At 39.4% G+C, this 24,292-nt stretch overlaps 1 protein-coding gene across 1 annotated transcript in view; it reads left to right on the top strand.

The window, feature by feature from the left end:
* LOC146629894 (teneurin-3-like) overlaps positions 1-23,077 on the top strand; it is a 31,431-nt gene extending 8,354 nt beyond the window's left edge. The window contains exons 3-7 of the mRNA XM_085355360.1: positions 5,955-6,066; positions 8,518-8,588; positions 12,194-12,536; positions 22,549-22,686; positions 23,014-23,077. Coding sequence (XP_085211486.1) covers positions 5,955-6,066; positions 8,518-8,588; positions 12,194-12,536; positions 22,549-22,686; positions 23,014-23,077 — 728 coding nt within the window. The remainder of the gene's footprint in view (positions 1-5,954; positions 6,067-8,517; positions 8,589-12,193; positions 12,537-22,548; positions 22,687-23,013) is intronic.
* Positions 23,078-24,292: the final 1,215 nt, after the last annotated feature.

Below are 24,292 nucleotides of genomic sequence, written 5' to 3'. Positions count from 1 at the left end.
ATGATATCTCCCCCCTGACCTGGCGTCCTGACTCCTCCTTGCCGTAGCATTTGTGTTGTACCTCGTCAATCTCTAGCTGTGAGAGCAGTCCCTTCTTTCGAATGTTGGAACACTGAGCTACTAGTTGTTTCGCCGTCATTGTGGATGTTGGGTATCGAAGAATCCATAGGTCCCTCATCCTATTCATGTAGCCCCTTCCGCCGGGGTTACTTGCGTAGTAGCATTCCAACAACGCCCTGTTTTCGTCCCTTGCCCACCGATGCCTTCTTGTTCCAGTAGCCCACTTTTCGTCAGGGTGCCCTGGTTCCTCAACACCTGACGCGGACCTTGTTGATCCGGGCGACGTCCGAGCCGGCATGCCTTCATATTTATCTGTCTCGCTCATGTCTGCGGTAGGCTTGCTTAGCATAGGGGGTCTAGCCTTAGGACCCTTACTGGATACAGACGCCCCAGGCAGGAATCGAACTTGCGATCCTCTGTTCCAAAGGCGTGTAGTCTAACCACTACGCTATCCAGCTGCTATGGGGAGATATATATATATATATATATATATATATATATATATATATATATATATATATATATATATATATATATATATATATATATATATATATATATATATATATATATATATATATATATATATATATATATATATATATATATATAAACACCCAGCACGCCCCTGCGGGCGGTTAATCCTTCAAGCTCGGGTCCTCTACCAGAGGCCTGGGAGCTTGAGGGTCCTGCGCAGTATCTTAGCTGTTCCCAGGATTGCGCTCTTCTGGACAGAGATTTCCGATGTTATTCCCGGGATCTGCTGGAGCCACTCGCCTAGCTTGGGAGTCACCGCACCTAGTGCTCCGATTACCACGGGGACCACCGTTACCTTCACCCTCCACATCCTCTCGAGCTCTTCTCTGAGCCCTTGGTATTTCTCCAGCTTCTCGTGTTCCTTCTTCCTGATATTGCTGTCATTCGGAACCGCTACATCGATCACTACGGCCGTCTTCTTCTGTTTGTCTACCACCACTATGTCCGGTTGGTTAGCCACCACCATTTTGTCCGTCTGTATCTGGAAGTCCCACAGGATCTTAGCTCGGTCATTCTCCACCACCCTTGGGGGCATCTCCCATTTTGACCTCGGGACTTCCAGGTTATACTCAGCACAGATGTTCCTGTACACTATGCCGGCCACTTGGTTATGGCGTTCCATGTATATATATATATATATATATATATATATATATATATATATATATATATATATACACACACACTGGGTGAATGTGCAGTAGTAGCAGCAAGCTGGTGAATTCTGTACATTAATATGAATAGACATCTGACTATTTTACAGGATAGACAATATAAACATATTTAAAATTAACTGGAGTCACCAGCAACAGCATAGTGCAGTCATATCTCAAGTCTAATAACAGAAGACAGGAAAAGATCAGTACAGAAACAACTTCCCCAAACCAAAGCACAAATAAAACAATAAGTGAAACAGGCTGATCTAAAGTATGATTAAAGTTCAGCCTGATTAATATAAATGTCACTGACAGTTGCTAATATATTGGAAAACCAAAATACTTACTGATGTCTTTCTGTCCAGCAGCAGGAGTGCTGGTCCCGAGCCTCAAAGACAGTAAGAAGCAAGCAGAGGGAGAAAACACAGAAGCTGATTTGATCCTTAATGGCTGTGCAATCATAATAACTTACAACACAGAGGGTCAATGTAGACCCCATACAACCAAATTAGACTAACACATATAGTAATAAAAACAGCATCTACTACTGTGTCTGAATGTGTGGTATTGGCACTGTCAGTTTAGTGTGTTTAAAAAAAGACCCCCGAATTTAAATATAATCATTACATGCTTGTTCAAAGCTAACCTCCAGTATATAAAGTTTCTTATAAGCAATATGACCAGATCTAACATATGGCAGGGTTTATATGTAACATAATGTTTCTTATGATTCAACTGTGTAATTTAACTTAATTCTTTAGAAGGACAACAATACTTTATTCTCAGTTATAAAGCCAACCTAGACTTCAACCATTTAACAGGCCACTAATCTGGATTATAGCTTTCACAACAAAACTTGTTTTTAAGCACGTTTTAACAAAACAAATACTATTGTTAATATTATTATTTAAATTGTAATTAAACAGAAAAGTGGTTAAATATAAAAGCAGTTTGCTTATGTTGTTAAAGAAAGTCTAGATTTGACATTAATAGATGCCACAGATGTTCAAAAGCTGCCACAAAGCATTAAAAAAATAGACGTCTTCAAAAACGTTGGAGCATTTTTGCAAATATGTGATGTCTTGATAAATCGAGCAGATACTTGAACTTTACACAGCTACATTCTCGCCTGAAAATATCTTAAAAGTTTATTTTGTGACCCGGGAAATGTAATATTTAAAGTTTTTTTAGCTGCGCTCCTCCGCCATTGCCGCGTTTGAGTTTTGGACAATTGCATTCTGGGATATTTAGCTGTACCACGTCCCTCGAAGTCCACACAAGTCAGGATACATGCTCGATAAAACGAGAGGAGCAAAAACACATCCCGGAAATTTTCGCGTTCCCAGCTTCATGTGTACTTTGAACTGGAACAGTACTTGTTGTCCAACGTATCACAAGTCCACGAGACCACAAGTACACACAAGTACACATAGACAGGCTCCGACAACCACGGCCTCCGTTTCCCCAGACTACCCTTTCTGGGTCACCAAATAAACTTTTAAGATATTTTCAGGCGAGAATGTAGCTGTGTAATGCTCAAATATCTACTTAATTTATCAAAATATCACATATTTGCAAAAGTGCTTCCATGTTTTCGGAGAGCTCTGTTATCCACCAGCGCGATAGCTGACCGGGAGGTCAAGGCTCAATAGAGTCCGCGAGCACAGCTAACTGCTGGCGTATTATTTTCAACCCCCCTGCGGTCTTTTGCTACTCAGGTTAAACATGATATAAATAATTAGTTAGTTAGTTATGGCTATGGATTGAAAATACCCCCCACACCACACCCCACCCCTAACGGCTGCACCTCCCGAAGAATTTTGTCTGGGCTCTTATCTCACTTTTTTATTTCAAACAATCAACAGAAAATTTCACAGACATATTTTATAAGGTTTTTAAGGCTGTGGTGTTAATTTTTAAGTAACATGATCCCAGCGGCAGCAGCAACGCTAGGCTAACACTAACTAGCTAGCAAGATTATAAACCTGGTGCTAAACTAAGAGAAGCCACAAAATCAGTTTGAATAAGAGTAAACATTTACTCACCAAGTCAGTGTATCAGGTAAAGATCCACAGCAACGACAATAATCTCTTGAGCTGACGCTTCTCCAGGTTTGCTCAACATATTCCATAACAAATGCACCATGAACTGATCCGAGAGGGAGGAGGACGGTAGTGTTTTCAAACCACATCGTTTCATCCTTCCGCCCTGAGAAGCAACATTTCCAGCTTACTTAGCTTTTCTAAGTTAAGAAAACTCAAATAAATTGAGTTGATCAGCATTTTTGCATAACAAGTACTGGTAAGTTACTTAAATTGAGTTCTAATAACAAATTGATAAAAAACTGAGTTCTGCCTACTTAATATTTTTAATTAAACACAATATTACATTTTACAGTGTAGGAACAGCAAAGATACTACGCAGGACCCTCAGATTCCCAGCCCTCCCGTAGAAGACCCAAACTTGAAGGATAGACTGCCCGCAGGGACGAGAGGGGAATTTATATATTGCATGCTTCCTGTGACTGTGAAGGCTTAGGTTCTTAGGTTTTCTTTAATGCCATCTATAATTCCATTCTCAATTATAATTTAATTATATTAAAACAACAATCAGTAAATGAATTAAACACTAAACATAAAAACAGCTGAGATTCTTTTTAAATCATGACTGGGTAACAGGATCAGGAAAGCATTGCAGCAAGATTGTGAGGCCTCCTCAGTAGATTATCATAGAGATTGTTTGTCAAATGATTTCTGTGCATACACAGGTTGCGTTGATGTCCATGTGCTGTAGAGCTAGACAATCGTCTGCAACCCTTACAATGTAATCTACATATACCACCATTCTTATTCATTATTATTAAGATATTGGTCCTCACAGTATATAAATATTTTATTACTACATTGTACTACCACAAGAGTATTCAAAAGCCAAATAGCAAACTCCTGTCAGTTTCCTGTTTTTTAGATGAGCTGTTACATTTTGTTACAACTAAATTTTGGCCTGGCTCTGTCTTTGGTTTGTGTATATCACCTCATTTTTTACTCCTGAGAAGTCAAAGGTATGTCAGGAGTGGCTTTGTGTGGTGATGATTTTGTCTTCCTTGAGTTTATCTTATCCATCTGCATGTTTCTTAAACATACCGCAATGTTTGATTTTGGATATTAAACATTCAAAATTATTATTTGATTTGACCGTACACTTTTCTGTCCCTCGTATGTGTGAATAATTTTGTTTATATTATAATATGATTGGATTTATTCAATAAAAAGAGAAGCTATTTTAATGTAGTTGTTATCAAGGACATTTTATTCTTTTTTTTAATTTAATTTTATAAGTTGATGCTTTCTAAGCGTTTTGAGACCAAAACTTCTTTCTGTTAGTTATTAATGGAACAGACACAACATAAAAATCACGTAGTCTGCAGTGACTTACCCTCCTCAGTAAATCCAGTAAATGCAACCTGGTTTCATTATTTGTTTTGTGTCTTTTTTCGATTAAAGAAGAAGCTAAATTATGGTGAAATGATTGGTGGAGAGCTTACTACTACTGTCAGTAATCCTGAAATTTTCTTTGAAGCTATTATGTTATAATAGTTTAACATAAACGTGTAACATAAAATAATATCAACAGTTCAGTTCAGTTTATGCCAAGAATCACTTAATAACTTAGGTTTAATTCTTAGGTTGCTTATTGTTTAAAGGTTTGCCTTGGTGTTTATTCCCTCAGTTTTTTCACAGCATTCCTGTCTCTGGGAATTCCCCTATACTTAGCTCAGTTCTGCCGGTGTTTATCTGCTAGTTTTTGCATCTCACTTCTTGTTTTATTTTGTTATCACTTGTGTATTGTGCTTAACCTATTTACCTATCTGGTTACCCTCTTTTAGTCAAGGTTGGTTTAGTTCTTTAGTTCTGTGTCATTTCTCATTAGCCCTTGCAGTGTGTATTTAAAGCCTAGGGACATGTAGGTAGAAAACAGCAGAAGTTCTCTGTGTAGGACATGAGGAGACGGAAGTAATTAGTAAAGCAAGTAAACTACAGCTTCACAGCTCATCTTCAAGCCATTGAGCATTCGTTTTCAGCACCTTAGTTGGCACTGTTTGTAACTTGTGCTGATAAAAATGAAAGTGTCTCATTGATGGTTATTGATTATATTATTGTATCCTTCCTCAATGAAATTATTTGTTGGAAGTCAAAATATTTGCTGTTGTAAATTAACCTCCTGGACCTGGTGTCCACATATGTGGACATCACATTTTGGGTTATTTAGACCAAATACTCAATTTAGCACTACAAAGGCCCGATATCCACTCACGAGGACATTATACTGCTACTGTTCTATTGAAATTTTAAATAAATATCCTCATATGTGGCTCTCATTTTTCTTAGAAACAAAAATTAGGTAAAAAAAAAACAAACCATCTGGTAATTCTTTATTTTTACATTCATCGGGTCCCAATCAGCCCAAATACCAAAGAGAACTTAAAAATGCATGTCGTGGAAGAGTTCAGGTCTTAGGAGGTTAAACTACCAACATTTTAAGCAAGTAAAACTGAAAAGTGTGTTGGGCCTGGCAGACATTTGCACCCTTCTCGTTCAGAGTTGATTTTGATGCTCTACTTTAACTGTACATAGTGATGGATTATGGCTTGAGCTGCATCTACATAAAGACTTTTTAATCTGTCTATTTTATGTTTATCAGGGGACAGTGAAGGCTGTGCTATTGGTTCCCAGGGACTCCGGGTCCCCACCCAGAAGTCCTATTCCTCCAGTGAAACACTGAAGGCTTTTGACCAGCACCAAGACCAGACCAGGTTAGAAAATAGATGACACGCATATTATCTTCTGTTTTGTTGAGCAATATCAGAACTGTGTCAAAAATGTCAAAAACACAAACTGCCGTGATTAGAATTTCTTTTCTGTATGTGAGTATCTCTATTTTTTCCTCTGTGTAATTCACCTTTGTAAACAGCTGGCTGAAAATCTACCGTATTAATTATACTCTATTGAATAAACCTACATATATGGGAATTTATAAGCAAAGTTTATCTCTACTTAAAAAGACTTAGGTTGACGTAGACCTTCCTCAGTCTTGGCCAGCTGCCGCTTTTCCCAACCTTATAAGCAGAACATTTGCATTATGACCGAAACTAGCACCACTGACAAGAACGGACCATGAGGTCAGCCTTGACCATCGATGAATGGTCACAGAGGGAGTCAGGGCCTTTTTTGATATGATGCTCTTCTTCTTCCCTAGCCATTGTGTCTGTGGTGATGGTGTTCGCTCTGTGTTGGGTCATTTTGATGATATTTGTGTCCAGTGGATGATGAGACTATATTATTAAAAAAATTCCCCTCTCACCCCTCCCGTCTGTCCTTCAAGCTCAGGTCCTCTACCAGAGGCCTGGGAGCTTGAGGGCCCTCGCAGTATCTTAGCTGTTCGTGGGACTGTGCTCTCCTGAGATCTCGGATGTTGTTTACGGTGCACATCGACTTTAAATGTCCCCCATTACTCAAGGAAATCTCAGTCTAAGAAGGCTAGCCTGTCATTTTTCATATTCTTCTAGTGAAATTAATGTATTTGTCCACCAAGTTAACGTGACCAGTAAATTGTGGTTGTAGTTGTGAAACGTGTCTCACTGTCCACATGAACAGAATCAACTTTCTGGGATTTTCTTACCTCAATGACTCAGCATGCATAAAGACATTCAAATACAATGTTCTTAGTATAGACATTTATTTAATCATCTTACAGTAATCATTACTTAATGCTGTTTTGTATAATTCCAGTAAATATATGTAGGTTAATTTACTAGTAGGGGTGGGCGATATAAACGATATACGATAGAAACGATATAAATTTGGCCAACGATAGAGATTTTGATTATACCGCTCTATCACGATAGCGCATGTTGATAATGTCATCAAGCTGCGCCTGTTTTGGTTGAAAGCATCGCAGCGGCTAAAACCATTATCATCTGTAAATTATGGCGGGCAACAGTCACAGCAAAGAGATGAAGCACTTTTGAAATATGGGGAAAGCCAAAAACTGCGCTTCCTCCACTTCCGTAACATCGATTCATTAATGTTGAATTCTCTCGCAGCTGCTCTGTTCCCATGTTGTTGCAGTATATTAATAACTAACCTCGTATTGTGGATGAATAATCTCAGTTGTTCTCCTGACTGAAGGTTGGCCCGTGTACAGCATCCTGCTATGCGATTGCATTTGTCCCTGACCACCAGAATCCCTCACGTTAACTTTTATCGAGTGGAAAAAAAGTTGGCGTTCATCCTCCAGCTTCACTGTGCTAATGTTATGCTAACATAGCTGTGTCGCTAGCAATCACGTAGCACAACATTATATACCAGCTAGCCCAACTTCAGTAACCCTGCAAACGCCACTGCTGGTTAGTTTTCTGTCTTCATTTATGTTGGAAGTGGTAGCAGAGCTGTACGTTTGAATTAGTTTCAAAAATCTCTCAGTCAGAACATGCTATATCATGTTTAGGTGGAAACTAGCGAGCTAACTTCCTGTTAACTTGTAACTCCGTTAAATTTAAATTCTGTTTTCATGGATGCCTGGATGTTAAACTTAATTGTTACACCTGGTAAAGCAGCAACGCTGATGATTTTATTAAAGATGAAAGACTTTAGACTGTTTTTAACTCTCAGTGTTCCTTTGACTTTGGGACCTGAAGCTGACGGAGTTTTGGACCCAGATTACTCCGTGAAGCTCCTCACTACGGCAGCCGTAATGCTCTGACAATCCATCAAGCAGTGCGGCTTACCAAAGTTGTACTAAAACATTTTTAACAGATTTCTGCAGCCAAAATTGGTTCGAGGTCAGTAAGCACAACCAGAATTCATACATGAGGCACACTCTCGATTTTTGAGAAAATCAAAGGATTTCAAGTCCTTATAGTGTGGAAAATACATTATACAGAAGAAAAGAATATATCGAGATATATATCGTTACCGCACGTGCTTCAAATTATATCACGATATGGATTTTAGGCCATATCGCCCAGCCCTATTTACTAGTATCAGTTTTTTCATCATAAGAATTTGCACTTTGTCTGTTTTTCACTTTGATACATTTAGTTACATAACATTCATAAAAAAGCAGAGTGTAGTTTGTTTCCTGTATTTTTGATGATGGTATAATGATGATGTGGTAGTTGTATAGTTCCGAACATGGATCATCAAAAGTCTACAGCGTGTGTGCAGCACCTTCCTTTATCCTTTTTGCCCTTGGCTTTTGACAGGTTACTGTACGGAACAACCAAGGGACACAAGGACATGGTTCACCATGAAAAGGATGATTTTAACAGACAAGGTGAGAGTCTACAAAAGTGCACAGACAGCAATGCTATCCCCATCTATTTGTATGTGTGCACTAAGACCAACAAAACTACTGTAAAAAAGATATTTCCATCAGTTACTTTAGAAATATGAATTGTCTTTCTTTAAAAATATGATTACAATGTAGAGACATTAAAGTACATATAAATGAAATTTAAACAACCTAGAATTGTATGCATAAAATCTGCATAACCTAACATTAAAAGTATATATGACAGGAGTCCAGAAAGAGGATGGAAGCATATGATAATAAGTCTGAAGGCTATAATCGCCCAATGAAAGTGAAAAAGTGAGAAAAGAGAAAAATCACACAGTAAAATGAATAAAAATCAACAAAAGACTAAACCCATTTTTCTCCAAGTCCACTTACAACAGTATACGTTATTGAACATATAATAGAAAATTAGTCAGTTATCCTATCACCTGTATATTTGCAGCTATTTAAAGTGGAGAGGATGAATTCATGTCACATGAATTTGAACAGCACCACGGCTTCTCTCTTGCTGTGCTGTTAATCATAGAATGGTTTTATATCTGCTGATTGAAAATGAAGCACACACTTAGATTTTAAATATGTTTTTAAGGATTATCCTGTTATTTGAAAACGATTTGAGCTCAATTCCAGTTACTCCTCATTTCCAATTAAATGTAATTAAATCATATGAAATACAGATATCAAAGAAACAGCATTTGAAATAGAAAATTGAATTTTATTTATTTACTTTTACTTACTATTTAGCGTCTTCATTCTGTTGTATTGTATCTATTTTTAAATTATAGCAGATTTTTAAACAAGAGTACAGGAGGGAAAAAAACGCAGACTTTACTTAGACTACTTTATTCCCATGTTACAGTCATTATTGAGAAAAAGTAATGTATTACATGTTACTCATTACCTTTCTTAAAAGTAATGCAGTACCTCACTTAATTACTCATCATAGAAAGTAATTTCGACAATACGTACGTTACTTTGTTATTCTGTAAAATGCCCTGAAACACATCAGTTATAAATAAACCTGAGGCTACACTCACACACCAACACAGATCCCTGTCTTACTGAGGAAATACATGCAATCTTTTTTATGTATGAGCACACACCTGACAAACCAAGATGACAACCAGCCCAAACAGACTTCAAGGCAACTGCAGTGATTCTAGCATAGAAACGTTATTGCTCGTCACTGCCTTTGTTACCTGTTAAAGCTCAGGCTCTGACAGGAAAGCTAGGATCATCAGACACTCAGCGTAAACATGATTCTGGGTTTCTCCAAAAGTTGATTCTGGACGTAGCGTTTTGTGGGAGAAACGTTTCGTCACTTTCGCCATGAGTACCATCTGTGAATGGCCATTGATCAGTGGGTATTGATCAGTGGTTGCTGATCAATGGTCATGAGAATTTGCATAATTAAGACTAAGGAACTGAGCTCCCAGCCCATTGTTCCTTCAGTGGGCTGGTTTCAGTCATCATGCAAATGTCCTGTTTATAAGATTGAAGCCTGCAGTCAGCTGAGACTGAAGATGACGAAACGTTTCTCCCACTGAAAATATCCAGATGAACAGAACCAGCTTTTGGAGATGTTCTTACCTGGATGATTGAGCGTGCATCAAGATGATTCTGGGTTATTGGCTGCCCTGAATACATTCTCGTTGTTTTATTTTATATCAGGCTCCTGTCCTTCTTTTTAGACCGCTCCACCTCCCGCACACATACTTAGCTTGTTATTTAGAAACCTTCCAAATTTGACTACAGTGAGTTGGGAAAGTGTCGGTACAAACGGTAAATGTTTTTTAATGCTATTCACTGTTTAAAAAGCTGTTGAGCTGTTAAAATCAATAATGTTTACTATTATCATATAATTATTTATTATTATTTTTCACTTACTGCTTTTACTGTAATAACACTAATAATGAGTAAAGGTTGTCATTTAATTAGCAGTAAAATTGATCTTTAACTCTCTAATTTACATCTGAACAAACTGTGTACAAAACTAAAGCACAGCTTCATATTGATTATATTAAACATGTACATGTCACTGTGAGCTGCACCACCATACATGAGACTTAAAGCACTTATATTCTCAACGTCTAACTGGATTTGAGGCACCTTTTGTCTGGTTTGTCTTCTGAGTTATTCATTCAGTCTCATAAGAATTGCTTTGTCACAGACTTGTTTGACTATTTTTCCATAGCTGTCTTCCACCTGCTGTATATACACTGTATTGCCAAAATTAATCACTCGTCTGCCTTCACACATATATGAACTTGAGTGAGATCCCGTTCTTAATCCATAGGGTTTAATGTGATGTCAGCCCACCCTTTGCAGCTATAATAGCTTCAGATCAAGGGTTTCCACAAGGTTTAGGAGTGAGTTTGGGGGAATTTTTTGACCATTTGCAACATCTGACAATGATGTTGGCCGAGAGCCCCTGGATCTCAGTCTATATTTCCAGTTTATCCCGAAGGTGTTTGTCAGGTTGAGGTCAGGACTCTGTCCTTGTGCATTGGTGCACAGTGCTGTAGGAAGAGGAAGGGGCCACCCCCAAACTGTTCCCACATAGCTGGGAGCTTGAAATTGTATCTTGTTATGCTGAATATTAAGATTTGCTTTAGTTGAACTAAGGGGCCAAGCCCAGCTCTGAAAAACAACTCCACACCATATCCCCTCACCAACAAATATAACACTGGACAGCGAAGTAACATTCTCCTGGCAGTCGCCAAACTCAGATGCCATCATATTGCCATACAAAGAAACACGATTTGTCACCCCGGAGATCAGATCCCCACTGCTCTCGAGTCTACTGGAAGTCTGCTTTAGATCACTTCATCCAATGCTTTGCGTTGTCCTTGGTGATATGAGGCTTGACTGCAGCTGCTTGGTCATAAACTCAAATTCGATGAAGTTTTCTATTCAATTCAGTTTTATTTATACAGCACCAAATCACAACAAGTCGCCTCAAGGCGCTTTATATTGTAAGGTAGACCCTACAATAACACATACAGAGAAAACCCAACAATCATATGACCCCCTATGAGCAAGCACTTTGGCGACAGTGGGAAGGAAAAACTCCCTTTTAACAGGAAGAAACCTCCAACAGAACCAGGCTCAGGGAGGGGCGGGGCCATCTGCTGTGATTGGTTGGGGAGAGAGAAGGAAGACAGGATGAAGACATGCTGTGGAAGAGAGACAGAGATTAATAAAGAGACACTGTTCCTGAATTAATCTGAAGGCCACATCAGGTTTGGAGGTCTGTAGCAACTGACTCTGCAGAAAGTTGGTGACCTCTGCATACCCAGCACCCCGGTCTGCGATTTAACATGGCCTACCACTTTGTGGCTGAGTTACTGTTCTTCTCAATCGTTTGTAGAAGCAGTCTGCATGCCTAGGTGCTTAAATTTATACACCTGTGGCCATGGAAGTGATTGGAACACCTGAATTCAATGATTTGGATGGGTGAGTGTACACTGGCAATATAGTGTATATTTTATGCCATAGTCACACCATCTCTGTGTATTAGATCTATAGTCATTTGCGATGATCTAATGATTTCTAAATGATTTGAACACGGCCATCTGTTTCAGGTCAACACTTCAGTCTTCGTCAGCTGGGGATCTGTGAGCCACCGTCTCGTCGCGGCCTGCCTTTCTGCCCTGAAATGCCTCCACCCCACCGTGGTTTCTCAGTTGGTACAGCTCAGGAGCTAGACACTGATAGTCAGGCAGTCATGTCCCCAGAGCATGCTATGCATCTGTGGGGCCGCGGAGGTCTGGGTAAATCATCCGGGAGGAGTTCCTGCCTGTCGAGCCGCTCCAACTCAGTGCTGACTCTAACTGACACTGAGCACGAGAACAAATCGGACAGCGACAATGGTAGGAGATCAACTGTTCGCTCCATTTTTGATATCATGTCCTGCTTTGTGCTCAAGTAACAGTTCTTATTCATCTCTGTCACACTTAGAAACAACAAGTCACAACAGTTAGCTCGGTCTTTCTGATTCAACTGTTGTGTAGCTGATGGGTTAGACATCTTCGTGGGCCAACTTGAAAGTAACGTTATACTGTTAAAATGCTACAAGAAATCCAGTTGCACTTTTACTTTTTAAAATCTCTTTTGGGGCCTTTTGCCTTTTATTGGATGCTGCCGTAATGGAGAGTCGACAGGAAAGCAGGGAGAGATTGCAGGGGAAGGCGTGTAGCAAGGGGCCTCAGGTCAGACTCAAACCTGGGCTGCTGAATGTCATGCAGCACATGTTTGCCTTCTTCAGTCTCAGTAGAGACGAGCACAGATGGTTCTAGCACCAGCTGCTACACTATTTAGACAGAAATGTATATAAACGTATAGAACTTTATTTCACAGTTTGGTCAATGATAGTCATTTATCTGTTCATGTAATGCAATAGTAGACCTCTTTCAGTAATTACAAAAAGCAATCTAAAACTATCAGCTATTGTTATTAAAGGATCATAAGTTGTAAATAAAAGCATTGATAACAATTTCCAAACATGTTACTTTACCTAATTCTGATATTTGGGGTTTATGTAAAAATCTATTAATTGCAACCATTAAGTTGTTTAAGACAAAACAGCACAAACATGGATTTGAGAAACTTAGTTCTCTGACATTTAAAGTGATATCCAAGATTATTGTGCACACTCCCAGGAAGTGTCCCGCATGGTGGTCGAGCGGGGGGCAAAACCAAAAAGCCCTGCCAGTTAAATGTACGTATATCTGGCAAGTCAAGGCTGCCTGGTGAGAATCTATTCAATTTTCAAAGGCAACTGTTGCTTCTGAGACATGCTGCAAACTGATTTTTATAATTATCTCAGTTTAAGTATTTGATATGTTTTAATTACTATTTTAAAGAAATAGTTCGCACTGTTGCCTTACAGGTGCTGAGTTTGAATCTAAGAGGTGGCTGGGGCCTTGTTGTGTACTCTCCAGGTACTCTGACTTCCCATCACATTCCAACACATCCATGGCTTTAAGTTAATTGGAGAGTTTAAAGTGGCCATAGGTGTGACTGTGAGCATGAGCAGCTGTCTGTTTGTGTTAGTCCTGCAGTGGTTCAGTGACCTGTACAGGATGTACTCTGCCTTTCACCCTGTGACAGGATACGCTCAGCCAAAGCCAAGGCACTGAAACAGATAAGCCGAACAAGATGAAGGGATGGACTTTCATCACGTCATTTCACCCAAAGAAAATGAACTGATTTGGTTGAGTGAATAAATTGTTGAAACTTTAACATAATTCTAGTGTAGAACAACAGACATGAAGTCTGAACCTAAAGGATTTGCAATCACAAAACATGTTACGCTTAATTCTGTCCCTCTTTAGAAGGTTCGTATAGGAGGAAAGTTAGTGTCACTGCGGTTTAATACATCCATTGATACTGTTGCAGGTTACTGTGTGTGTGTGTGTGTGTGTGTGTGTGTGTGTGTGTGTGTGTGTGTGTGTGTGTGTGTGTGTGTGTGTGGACAGTAAGGCTTCTGGCTCTGTTGCAACCTTTGTTGTAGTAAGATGGAAAAAAAAACAAAGATGTGAGAAAAACAGAAAATGATGAGAGGCGAGATTTCAGAGTTCAAAACAGGAGCACAGAAAGTGGAGAATAAAGACACAAAAGGGAAAGTGAGAAGCCTGTCTGCATTGTCGGTAATATTACCCAAGAAAATATTAGAGCAGAGCTGTCTGGCTGGCAAAGGACACACTTGCAAACATGCACACGCACATTGGCAGATATAAACACTTATTGTGTCCGGACCCACGAGGGCCCAGCTACTTGATACTTGGTGATCTGAGCTGCAGGGACAGAAAAAGGAAGATTTTCATCCTGAACATACTTACAGGTGCTGTTCTCACATACACAGACATACTGAACTTATACAATTCATGTTTATTTTGAATAAGTAGAAAAAATGTTGCATTAAAAACAATCACAGAAGCACCGCAGCTGCTAAAAAAAGAAAAAAAGACACTACCCTACTGCAAATGGAATTTTTTTGTATCATGGATGGGCATAAAATATATAAGCTGACCTCTCCAGACCACTTTCTATAAGACTGCTCTCTGCAGATGTATGTGTGTGTTTAACTGAAAGGGATGAAAGGAAAGAAATGTGGAAATATGGAGGAAAAAGAAAGGAGTGTGGGCAGATAGAGGAGGAGGAATGTATCATCTTTGCTAACCAGATTACTTTACTATGTATGAACAAAACACTTAATCCATTTGGCATCTCTAAGCTGCTTAACACTGTAACCTAAACTGTTATAGAGACACTCACAGACAGCTGCAGCACCCATCAAAGCTTTAAGGGCAACACAAACTCATAAACACAGTAAGATATAAAGAATACTTTATAAACTGCTCAAAACATTACTTCAGAGTAGCCGATGTTTTTCAGAAGGCAATAATAATTATTTTGCACAAATGACTCATTATTGAGGCTGTACACAACATGGGACTCATGTCCCTGTTCATGTCAGTCGTGTTGAAAAGGAAACATAATAAAGGTGCCGTTTTCAAACCGTTGTGTCCTTACAGTCGCTCATACAGCAACCTGCCCAACTTTCACCAGTTATCTGTGTTCACACCTTCCCTTTATTCAACATCTCAGCCTGCCGCACAGCTTCTGATTTCAACACTTTCCTTTTACCATCGCTGTGTATTAGAGATGGACCGATCCGATATTACGTATCGGTATCGGTCCGATACTGACGTAAATTACTGGATCGGATATCGGAGAGAAATAAGAAATGTAATCCGATCCATTAAATATCAAAAAAGCACCTCACAAAACTTGCGACACGACGTAACTCGGCTCATAACCGTAGCACGTGGGAGCAGTGTGGTCACGTGATAGAGCGGCTGTGTGTGTTTGGAGCCTCGCTGCCAAACTCCGAGGAAGTGATCCCAGAGAGAAGCAAGTGTGTAAGTTCATCTCTGAATGTTTGTAAAGCATTCCCACATTAAGCTTAACAACCGATATATGGAGCGACTGCCTCTCTCTCCCTCCCTCTCTCTCTCTCTTGCTGCTACTCCAGTCATGAAACTGATCAATGATCAGCTGATCGGCTTTTCTGTCGGGAGTCCGTCTCTCTTGTTTGTTTTTGGCTCACTTTGCACCAGAAAGAGGAAACCAGCGGCTGAACAACAGCAGCACGTTTAAGCTTGATCAGCTGTTGTTAGAATTTATTTAATATTACTTTCTACTCGAGGATCTTTTTCTACGTAGCTGACGCTGGTAACTGTGCAGGGGCGGATCTAGCAAAGTTTAGCCAGGGGGGCCGATAGGGCATGAACAGGGAAAAGGGGGCACAAAGACATACTTTTCTTTCTTATTCTCATTTAAAATGTCGAGCTTTTAATAAATAATTATCTGAATCTGACACCCAAAGTTTTAATCTGATGTAAAATATATGGAAGTCCATTACTGTATATAGTAACTGTTAAGTCTAATATACCCTAGTAAGCTGTAGTACTTTTTCCTTTGGGAAGGTACCATCTGTGCAGTCTGCAGTTCTGTTGAAGAAAGATGTTGAATCTATTTAATATTTCTTGAAAAATAATTGATTTCTGTGCATTTTTTTTCACACTGCATCAAATTAAAGTTGATTACGTTGATTAAGCATCATGAGGTGGAGCGTGAGGGGTGGTTCCCTATTTTTTATTTATTTATTTTTGTTGTTGCTGGGAGTTGGAACCCTATTAGTTAGGTTGCTTAATATTTACGCTAAGTACTCTTTAAAATACCAGAATAGGGAGGATGGTGTAGGTTTAAGTTTATTAGATTGATCAGTATTGCTGAACTATGAAATATTTTTTTTTGTATACAGGTATAACAGAATAGCTTTAGTGTAGTTGTTGTTTTAAACTTGAGTATGAACTTATACAAAATGCAGCAAGATATTTAAAAAACAGCTTTGTTGATTAAAAAACACTATATCGGATTCATATCGGTATCGGCAGATATCCAAATTTATGATATCGGTATCGGTATCGGACATAAAAAAGTGGTATCGTGCCATCTCTAGTATGTATAGAACCTTTTTTCATCCTGCCTCGATTATTGCAATTCCTTATTCCTCTGCCTAAGCAAACTGTCCCTGGATCGCCTGCAAACGGTCCAGAATGCTGCTGCGAGGCTTCTAACCAGGTCCATAAATGGTCTCGTCTGACAGAGATTTCTTACAAAAGCTCCTCATAAAATTTAGGGTTTTATTTAAATATTTGGTGACCACTTTCGGAGCCCTCTACAGTCAGCTGCCTCCATTTTCAGTGAGCTACTACCATGCATAAGATCTAGATCTCTGAGGTGATGAGTGCTGATCAGTGTTGGCTGTACGTAGAGCCAGGCTGAAGAAAAAAGGTGACTTTGACTGTGGGCCGTGGACTCTATATTTAAACTTCAGACTTTATTTGATCTATTTCTGTCATTTTAATTGCTGTATGTATGTGAAACTTCTTTTTGTTTTTGTTTTGCTTTTCCAAACATTAGTTGATGCCTTGATTTACCCACTCCCATCTATGGCAATGACATCTAATGACCAAAACATAAGGTACAGATGAAGCCTCCAAAATGCTGATTGTGTTGCTCAGTCTTAGAGAGAAAAGACATTTGGAGGAGACTCACTTTTTAAATTTTAAGAAACCTGCCAAAAATTCTGATTGCTTTGTTATCATTATTATAGTTACTTCTTGAACACAAATGGATGAGGTAAAAGTCCTGTCACCTTTATGTAAAATGAAACTTTAAACGGGGACTCGCTCACAGAAGCAATTCTGTTTCTAGAGTTCTTTTTCTTTTTAAAGAAAGTTCTAAATAAATTGGATCTAAATGATTTGTGAAGCAGTGCCGTAGTATCTGTGCTAGTTTGTATTTTTACACAGAACAAAGCCTAATAAAGAAGTGCAGAAGTGCTAATGCTATTACTTTACAAATAAGCAATTTGGCAAACTGGCTACTTTCTTTCTGACTCATTGCTTTCAAGGTGTGAAGTGTGAATCTATTGGGGGGAAAATAGGTAAAAATCTCCTAGCAACAAGTAATCAGTGGAAAGTGTAACAGAGCTTTAGACTGAACGTTTCCAAAACTGTCCAGCTGAAAAGCAGATGAAATGTAAATCTGTAGTGTTGTGCAGTGCTGTGATAATGTGCTGTTTAGAATATGTATTTCATAAAATATTTATTTTGTGCGCTTATTAAACTATACATCAGGTAGTCCTAATGCTGCGTCCGTGTGCTCAAGACTTATTTACTCACACGTAGTGTATATGGAATAGTTTGTTGAATCGCAGACACATATATTATCATATATTACAGAGCATATAGTGTGATGCTATAGCAGGAGACATCAGATCTGACTGCTGGAGAAGACAGATAGCAGCAATAACTAAAGTGCATATGTAACTAGAAAGATTACCCGTGCACACTCACCAGGATGCAGTTAGAGTCGGTGTTCTCATGCTCGATGCAGTATTTAGACACAGATATTACTGTTGATTTTGTTTGTGTGCAGATGCTGTTGTGTATTTAAACAGCCTTCAGGAATAAATAATGTATCGTTGTGATCATTTTAAAGTGGCAGTGAATGCGCTTGCTGTGTTTTAGGCTTATTGCCTTCACTCTTGGATTATCAAAGGTGTGTGTGTGTGTGTGTGTGTGTGTGTGTGTGTGTGTGTGTGTGTGTGTGTGTGTGTGTGTGTGTGTGTGTGTGTGTGTCTGTGTGTCTGTGCGCGCACAGATGGCTGTGGAGAATCACATGCATACAGAAAAATGTGTTTTTCAGCCGAAGCGGAAATGTACTCGAGTTCTCGAGATGCACACCCTTCACACACAGACACACACACAGACACACAAGATGCTGGTGCCAGTCATATTCAATAACAATCTAGTGCTGACCAGAGAAATCAATGAATAACAGACTAACTGACTAGAGGGTTTAACTTTGGCGCCACTAACATGGAGAAGACTTGATTCCATGGAGTGGCTAACATTAAATCATTAACCATACACCACTGCTCTGCACACCCTCCTCCGCTCTGGCTCCTTTTATCCTATTTTGTCTTTCAAAATATACAGAATATACAGTCATTGCTGTTGTTTCATTCTTTGTCATCAGTGTATGCAGTTGTGATCGCAGTATTGTAAGACTAAATATTGTATGAAGTTATCCAGAGTAACAACTGACGACTGAGTTATTTGTACAACTGACAGATGATGTAGTGTCAGTGCTTTTACAGTAACAGTAATTATAACGCTATCACAAGCAACAAGTTTTGAAGTCTCCTTTCCCTTTGCCTCACCTCCTCCTCCTCCATCCTTTCCCCCTCTTCACTTGTGTTTCTCAGAACCCATTTAGGCCGAATCCATTACCAGAAGTGCAGAGGGAGAAGGAACTAGTGAGTTAGATAGACAGAGGGGAATGGAAAGAGGGAGATGGAGGGAACGTTCAACCTAATAAATTCTCCAGCAATGTTTCTCAGTTTCCTTGAGTTCTGATAGATGATGGCCTTTTTACTTGTGGTGACAGAAAAGCTTTCACTGCAGTTCTGCACAAACCTCATACGCTAACTCTGCGCGTGTTGGTTAAACTACTTTACTTTAGCACTTATATGCAGAAACAACATGCTGAATTCCAAATATTTTGCTTTTCATTAACAGTAGTCCCCCACTGGAACATTTCTTGCTCTATTTTGATTTCCTCATTGATTAAAAATTGTCTCCGCAGGAGAAATGAAAGAGTAAAACTTACACATAAAATCCAAAAAAAACCCTGAACAGGGCCGACTGAGAGCCCCATCCAGAGACAACAAAGTCCGGCTTGAAATATGATATAAGACATAAACTATAAATGACAAGCAGCACACTGAGCATGATCATCTTTGTTCTAACCAACTATTGTTCACATCAGAAGCATTTTCAAAAGGATATGAGACACAATAGGATAAGTTTTACCTCTCATCAGTGCTGCAGTATGTTGTTGAACAGCATTGGGTCTGCATAACTGTTATTATAGAAAGTGATGATATTTCACTTTTAATGTATTTATAACAGCAATTTAACAAACGTCATGTGGCCTTTAAAAAACATTAATTTTTCATCTCAGTGGAGACTCATCAGGAAGTTTTGCAGTTATACACACTTATTCCACTGGATGTGCTGATCTGATCATTATAACAACTTATGTAAAATTATATTCAGTAAGGTGCACAGTCAGATTTCCTATTGATCATAAGATCGATGTTGAGTTTAAGACAAGCAAAGCACGTTTATAGCAGCTACAGCTGATTTAACTGACTTTTGCTTGCATTATTATGCTGACAGCCTAAATTCCAAACATTGTTAAAAGAACCAAAAAAGCAGCATTTATGAGTTACAGCATTGTGTTGAGGTGAACAGTTGTTTGCATGATGCTTCAGCGGCTTTCATGTGCTCTGTCACTGACTCTCTGTTCCTCTCTCCTATGCTAGAGTTGGAGGTGATGATAGTGGGGACACCACTACGTTCTTTCAAAAGACGTAACACTGACATCATAAACATTCTGAAGTTAAACAGGGTTAGAGTTTAAGAAATGAAAATAAAGTAGAGCGGTCTACAACAGAAGAGGACAAACTGCAGCGAGGCCAGAACACGTGGAGCTGCTGACACCAGCATCTGTAAGAATAAGATGCTGGTAGAAAGAATCCCAGCCAAAGCTGAGTAGATGCCAACCCCAGCCAAGAACACCAAAGCTTGATTTCTAATTGATAATAAAAGCAGTGATGCGCAGTCGGGGATTGCACTGAAGACGTGGGTCACGTCTGCCCACTTTTTTATTAACTTATCTTTGGGCTGGATTTCCCCAGTTTGGCTTTCAGATTTGTGGAGCTACGAGAGTTTATTAGCTTTCGTTTACTGTAGGTAAATAAGTAATGTAGTACATGACTTTGTTTACAAAAGCAGTGAGTAATGTAATCTTATAGACCTCAACACTGATATACCAAAAATACCTTTTTAAATGAAAAAAAATCTGTATCAGCAAAACAAAAGGGAAAAGCTGGTGAAAGAAACAATGTGACGATTTCTCTGTGATTTTTGACCATAAAGATGATTGTGTGTGTGTGTGTGTGTGGGGGGGGGGGGGGGGTGTGAGTGTGGGGGGGTGGAAAGCTGTTGAAAACATTCAAGGTGAGAACTGATATCGAATATCACACAGATCAGGTTCAGATATGGTTTCATAGCTATCACACTGTAATGGAAGTACTAAGGGAAAGACATGTCAGAACTGCAAGCACACCCACACTGAATCATGTTTCCATCACTGCAAAGGACATTCCTAAGTGCAACTTCACTAAATCTAACATGAGGTATTCTCAAAACTCAAATATGATTTGTATTAGAGGGTCTTGGTTAAATAGAGAGAGATCTCCCGTGCACACAGCTTTGTAAATACAGGCTCTTTGAACCTTTGGTCCCCTCGTTTTCTTTCATTTAAAGGATTTCACCTGTTTTTATTTCATATTGTTGTCTCATCTCTCTCTCCCTTTCACACAGAATCATTAGTATGTGAAGCAATTTAATAGCTGGATCGATAAATGTGCTGTTCTTACAGGATCATTTGGCCACTGAAGCAAATCTTCTGACAGCCACTACATCATTAGGGCATTACCAGTAGCCTTCTGTCTCCTGCCCCATGCAGTTCCTCCTTCGTTTTTTCATCTTTCTCATTTTCCTTTCTCCTCTGCATCTCATAAGGGCATTACATTTCCTGTTTTTTCCTATGTATCTATATGGCTTTGGATGTTTGGTTGTGTACATGTGTTCTTATTAACATGGACCCAGAGTGAAAGGAAAATGTAAAAAACACCCTGTTTAGGACAGCGTTTGTGCTGATATGGACTTATTGTAGATGCAGCCCTGGTGACCACTAAGAGTCCGTCTCTCATCATAAACCTGAAGGAATTCTGTCATTTGGAGCTACGTGATTTGTCAGCAGCTCTGTTGCAATGGTAGTGCATCAATTGGGCCCGAGCTAACAGAGATAATTAAATACACTGCAGAGGGAATTGGAAAGTAAAGTGTTTATTATATATGAGCTGTGCATTTTTTCTTCAGGTGTAATTAATTTAAAGATTAAGCAAACGCGTCGGCCATTCTGAGGCTGCACACACACTAACCATAATTACTATAACAGTTATTTCCTGACACTGACACTTCAGTGGCCCAAAGGGGAAGAAAGGTTTGCAGTTGCAAGAAACTCTTCAACATACTTAATTTGGAAAATTGACTCAGATTATACAAAGAAGCAATGCTTTTCATTGCAGATGGATAACTAGCCTCACATTTAATGATTCACCCACCAACCCTCTCATTCTCACACACACTTGTCAAAAGTGTCTGGAAAGCTAGCGATAGTGTGACTGACCTCAGCATATGGGTGATTTTACTGAGAAACTTCACACTCTCTCTCTCTCTCTCTCACACACACACACACACACACACACAGCTTTATTTTCTATTTATTTTCATCTTTAGTTGCTTTCAAACTCACAGACTCCCACATTGCCTTGTCTTCCTTGGCTGCTATTTCTACTGTCATATGGCTGCTACTAAATGTGATTATGACACTAACAAAGGCTGGTTAGTCAAACATGAGTGAGTGTGCCTGTGTGTCTCTGTGCAGGCCTGTTGAGTGGGAAGGCTAGTCTGGCTGGCTGTCACACCAACCAGTTTAGAGCCACACCTACTGCTATATAATTTCTCACCCTGATCACACTGACAGCTTTGCCATAATATAAAGAACAGCACAATGTAAGAATGAAGACTAAATAAATGTAGAAATTCATGAAGTCATTCCTAGTTAACGTTAAAGGGATGGTTAGCTCAACGGTGCTCTGACTGTTTGTCAGCCTGACTACTGTGCTGAAGAGAAACCTGGGGTTGTTCTTATTTTCTTCAACCAGAGGGAGGGATCTGGCTGCCTCAGTCACCACCACCATCCACGGGAAGCCAGTGGAGGTAGCTGAGGAGTACAAATACCTGCGAACCATCTTTGACAACCTCCTGAAATTCTCTGCCAACACAGAGGAGATTCTCAGGAGGTGCCACCAACGGCTACACCTCCTTATAACTCAACTGCTTTGGAGTCAGCACCCCCATCATGATGACTTTTTACTATGCCTTCCTGGAAAGCATCATGACCTTCTCCATCACCTGCTGGTTCCACTCCCTCAGCCTTCATACAGGAACAGACTGCAGCACACTGCATCAGTGTGCTCTAAGATCATTGGCCTGTCAGAACTCTGACAGGTTTTCAGCCAACAGGCCCTCAGACAGGCAGCCGAAATCATCAACGACCCCTCTCACATTCTTCACCCTGCATTTCAATGGCTCCCCTCTGGGCGACGCCTCTGCTGCATTTCCTGCAGGACTGAGAGGAGGAGCGCCACCTTTGTCCCCAAAGCCACTCTGCTTTTTAACTCCAGCCGATAAGAACATTTCCCACACCAGAAACATAAACTACTCTACACTCTACACACTTTGTTCACTTTTAGTCGCTTACAGTTATTTATTCACCTTTCAGTCACTTTAATTTTAAAACTGTATATACTGTGTATTTATTATCTCACTCTTATTGCCTGTTCTTGTTGTCCTTATCTTCAGTGTTATGCTTGTTAATTGCCCCTTGGGGATAAATAAAGTCTTTCTGATTCTGATTCTGAATCAGTGACGAATAGTAGGATTCATGGAGGGCAATATTTATAGAGTGAAATAATCTTTTTTCAGGCTAAATGATGATCTTCTAAATTGGTGCTACAACATTTCCTCCCCAGCTTAAAAGTTTGAGAGTTATACCAGAGAGTCAAGTACTTCTGACTCTAGTGAGGTTTTTTTTCACATATAATACTATTAACAGGATGATCGACCTCTGTTGGGGTAGCGTTCAGATAGCTGCTCTGCTCTATGTTGGTACAGGGCATTGAAGATGATAACAGTGGGTGGATTATATTCTTAAACTTAGTTACAGCGCTTTCAGAAAGACATCTACTGTGATAAAGTCTACTCTCCACCACTGTGTAATCAATTATTGTAAATGTAAATGTTATCAGGAAATGATCAGACAGCAGAGGGTTTTCAGGAAACACTGTTAAATGTTCAGTTTCTATGCCATATGTTAAAACAAGATCTAGAGTGTGATTAAAGTGGTGGGTGGGTTCTTTTACATTTTGAGAGAAACCAATTGAGTCTAATAACAGATTAAATGCCATGTTGAGGCTGTCATTTTTAGCATCTACATGGATGTTAAAATCACCCACAATAATTATTTTATCTGAGCTCAGAACTAAGTCTGATAAAAAGTCTGAGAAATCAGACAGTATAAGGTCAAGGGCGACGAAAAACAAAACAGTATTTTGAGGTTTACAGTTAAGGTGGACAAGGCTACGTCCACAGTAATGCGTGTTTGAAAACGCATCTTTTTCTCTCCGTTTTGGCGTCCCGTCCACACTGAGACGCCGTTTTTGGTCAAGGAAAACGAAGCGTTTTGAAAACGCTCTCCAAAGTGGACACATTTGAAAACGCCGTTTTCGAGTCCCAGTGTAGACAGCGAACCCGGAGCCTTTTTGAAAACAGTGATGACGCATTTTAGTCATGTGATGCAGTCATGTGACCAATTAAACTAAGATAGCGGAGGGCATTATACAGCAG

This window comes from Diplotaxodon limnothrissa, linkage group LG6 (genome assembly GCF_057381915.1).
Source record: "Diplotaxodon limnothrissa isolate DT_005_m linkage group LG6, D_limnothrissa_male_GT1.1, whole genome shotgun sequence".
In the NCBI taxonomy this organism is placed as follows: domain Eukaryota; kingdom Metazoa; phylum Chordata; class Actinopteri; order Cichliformes; family Cichlidae; genus Diplotaxodon; species Diplotaxodon limnothrissa.
Note: the sequence above shows the minus strand (reverse complement) of the source record. Positions and strands in the feature narration are given on the sequence as shown.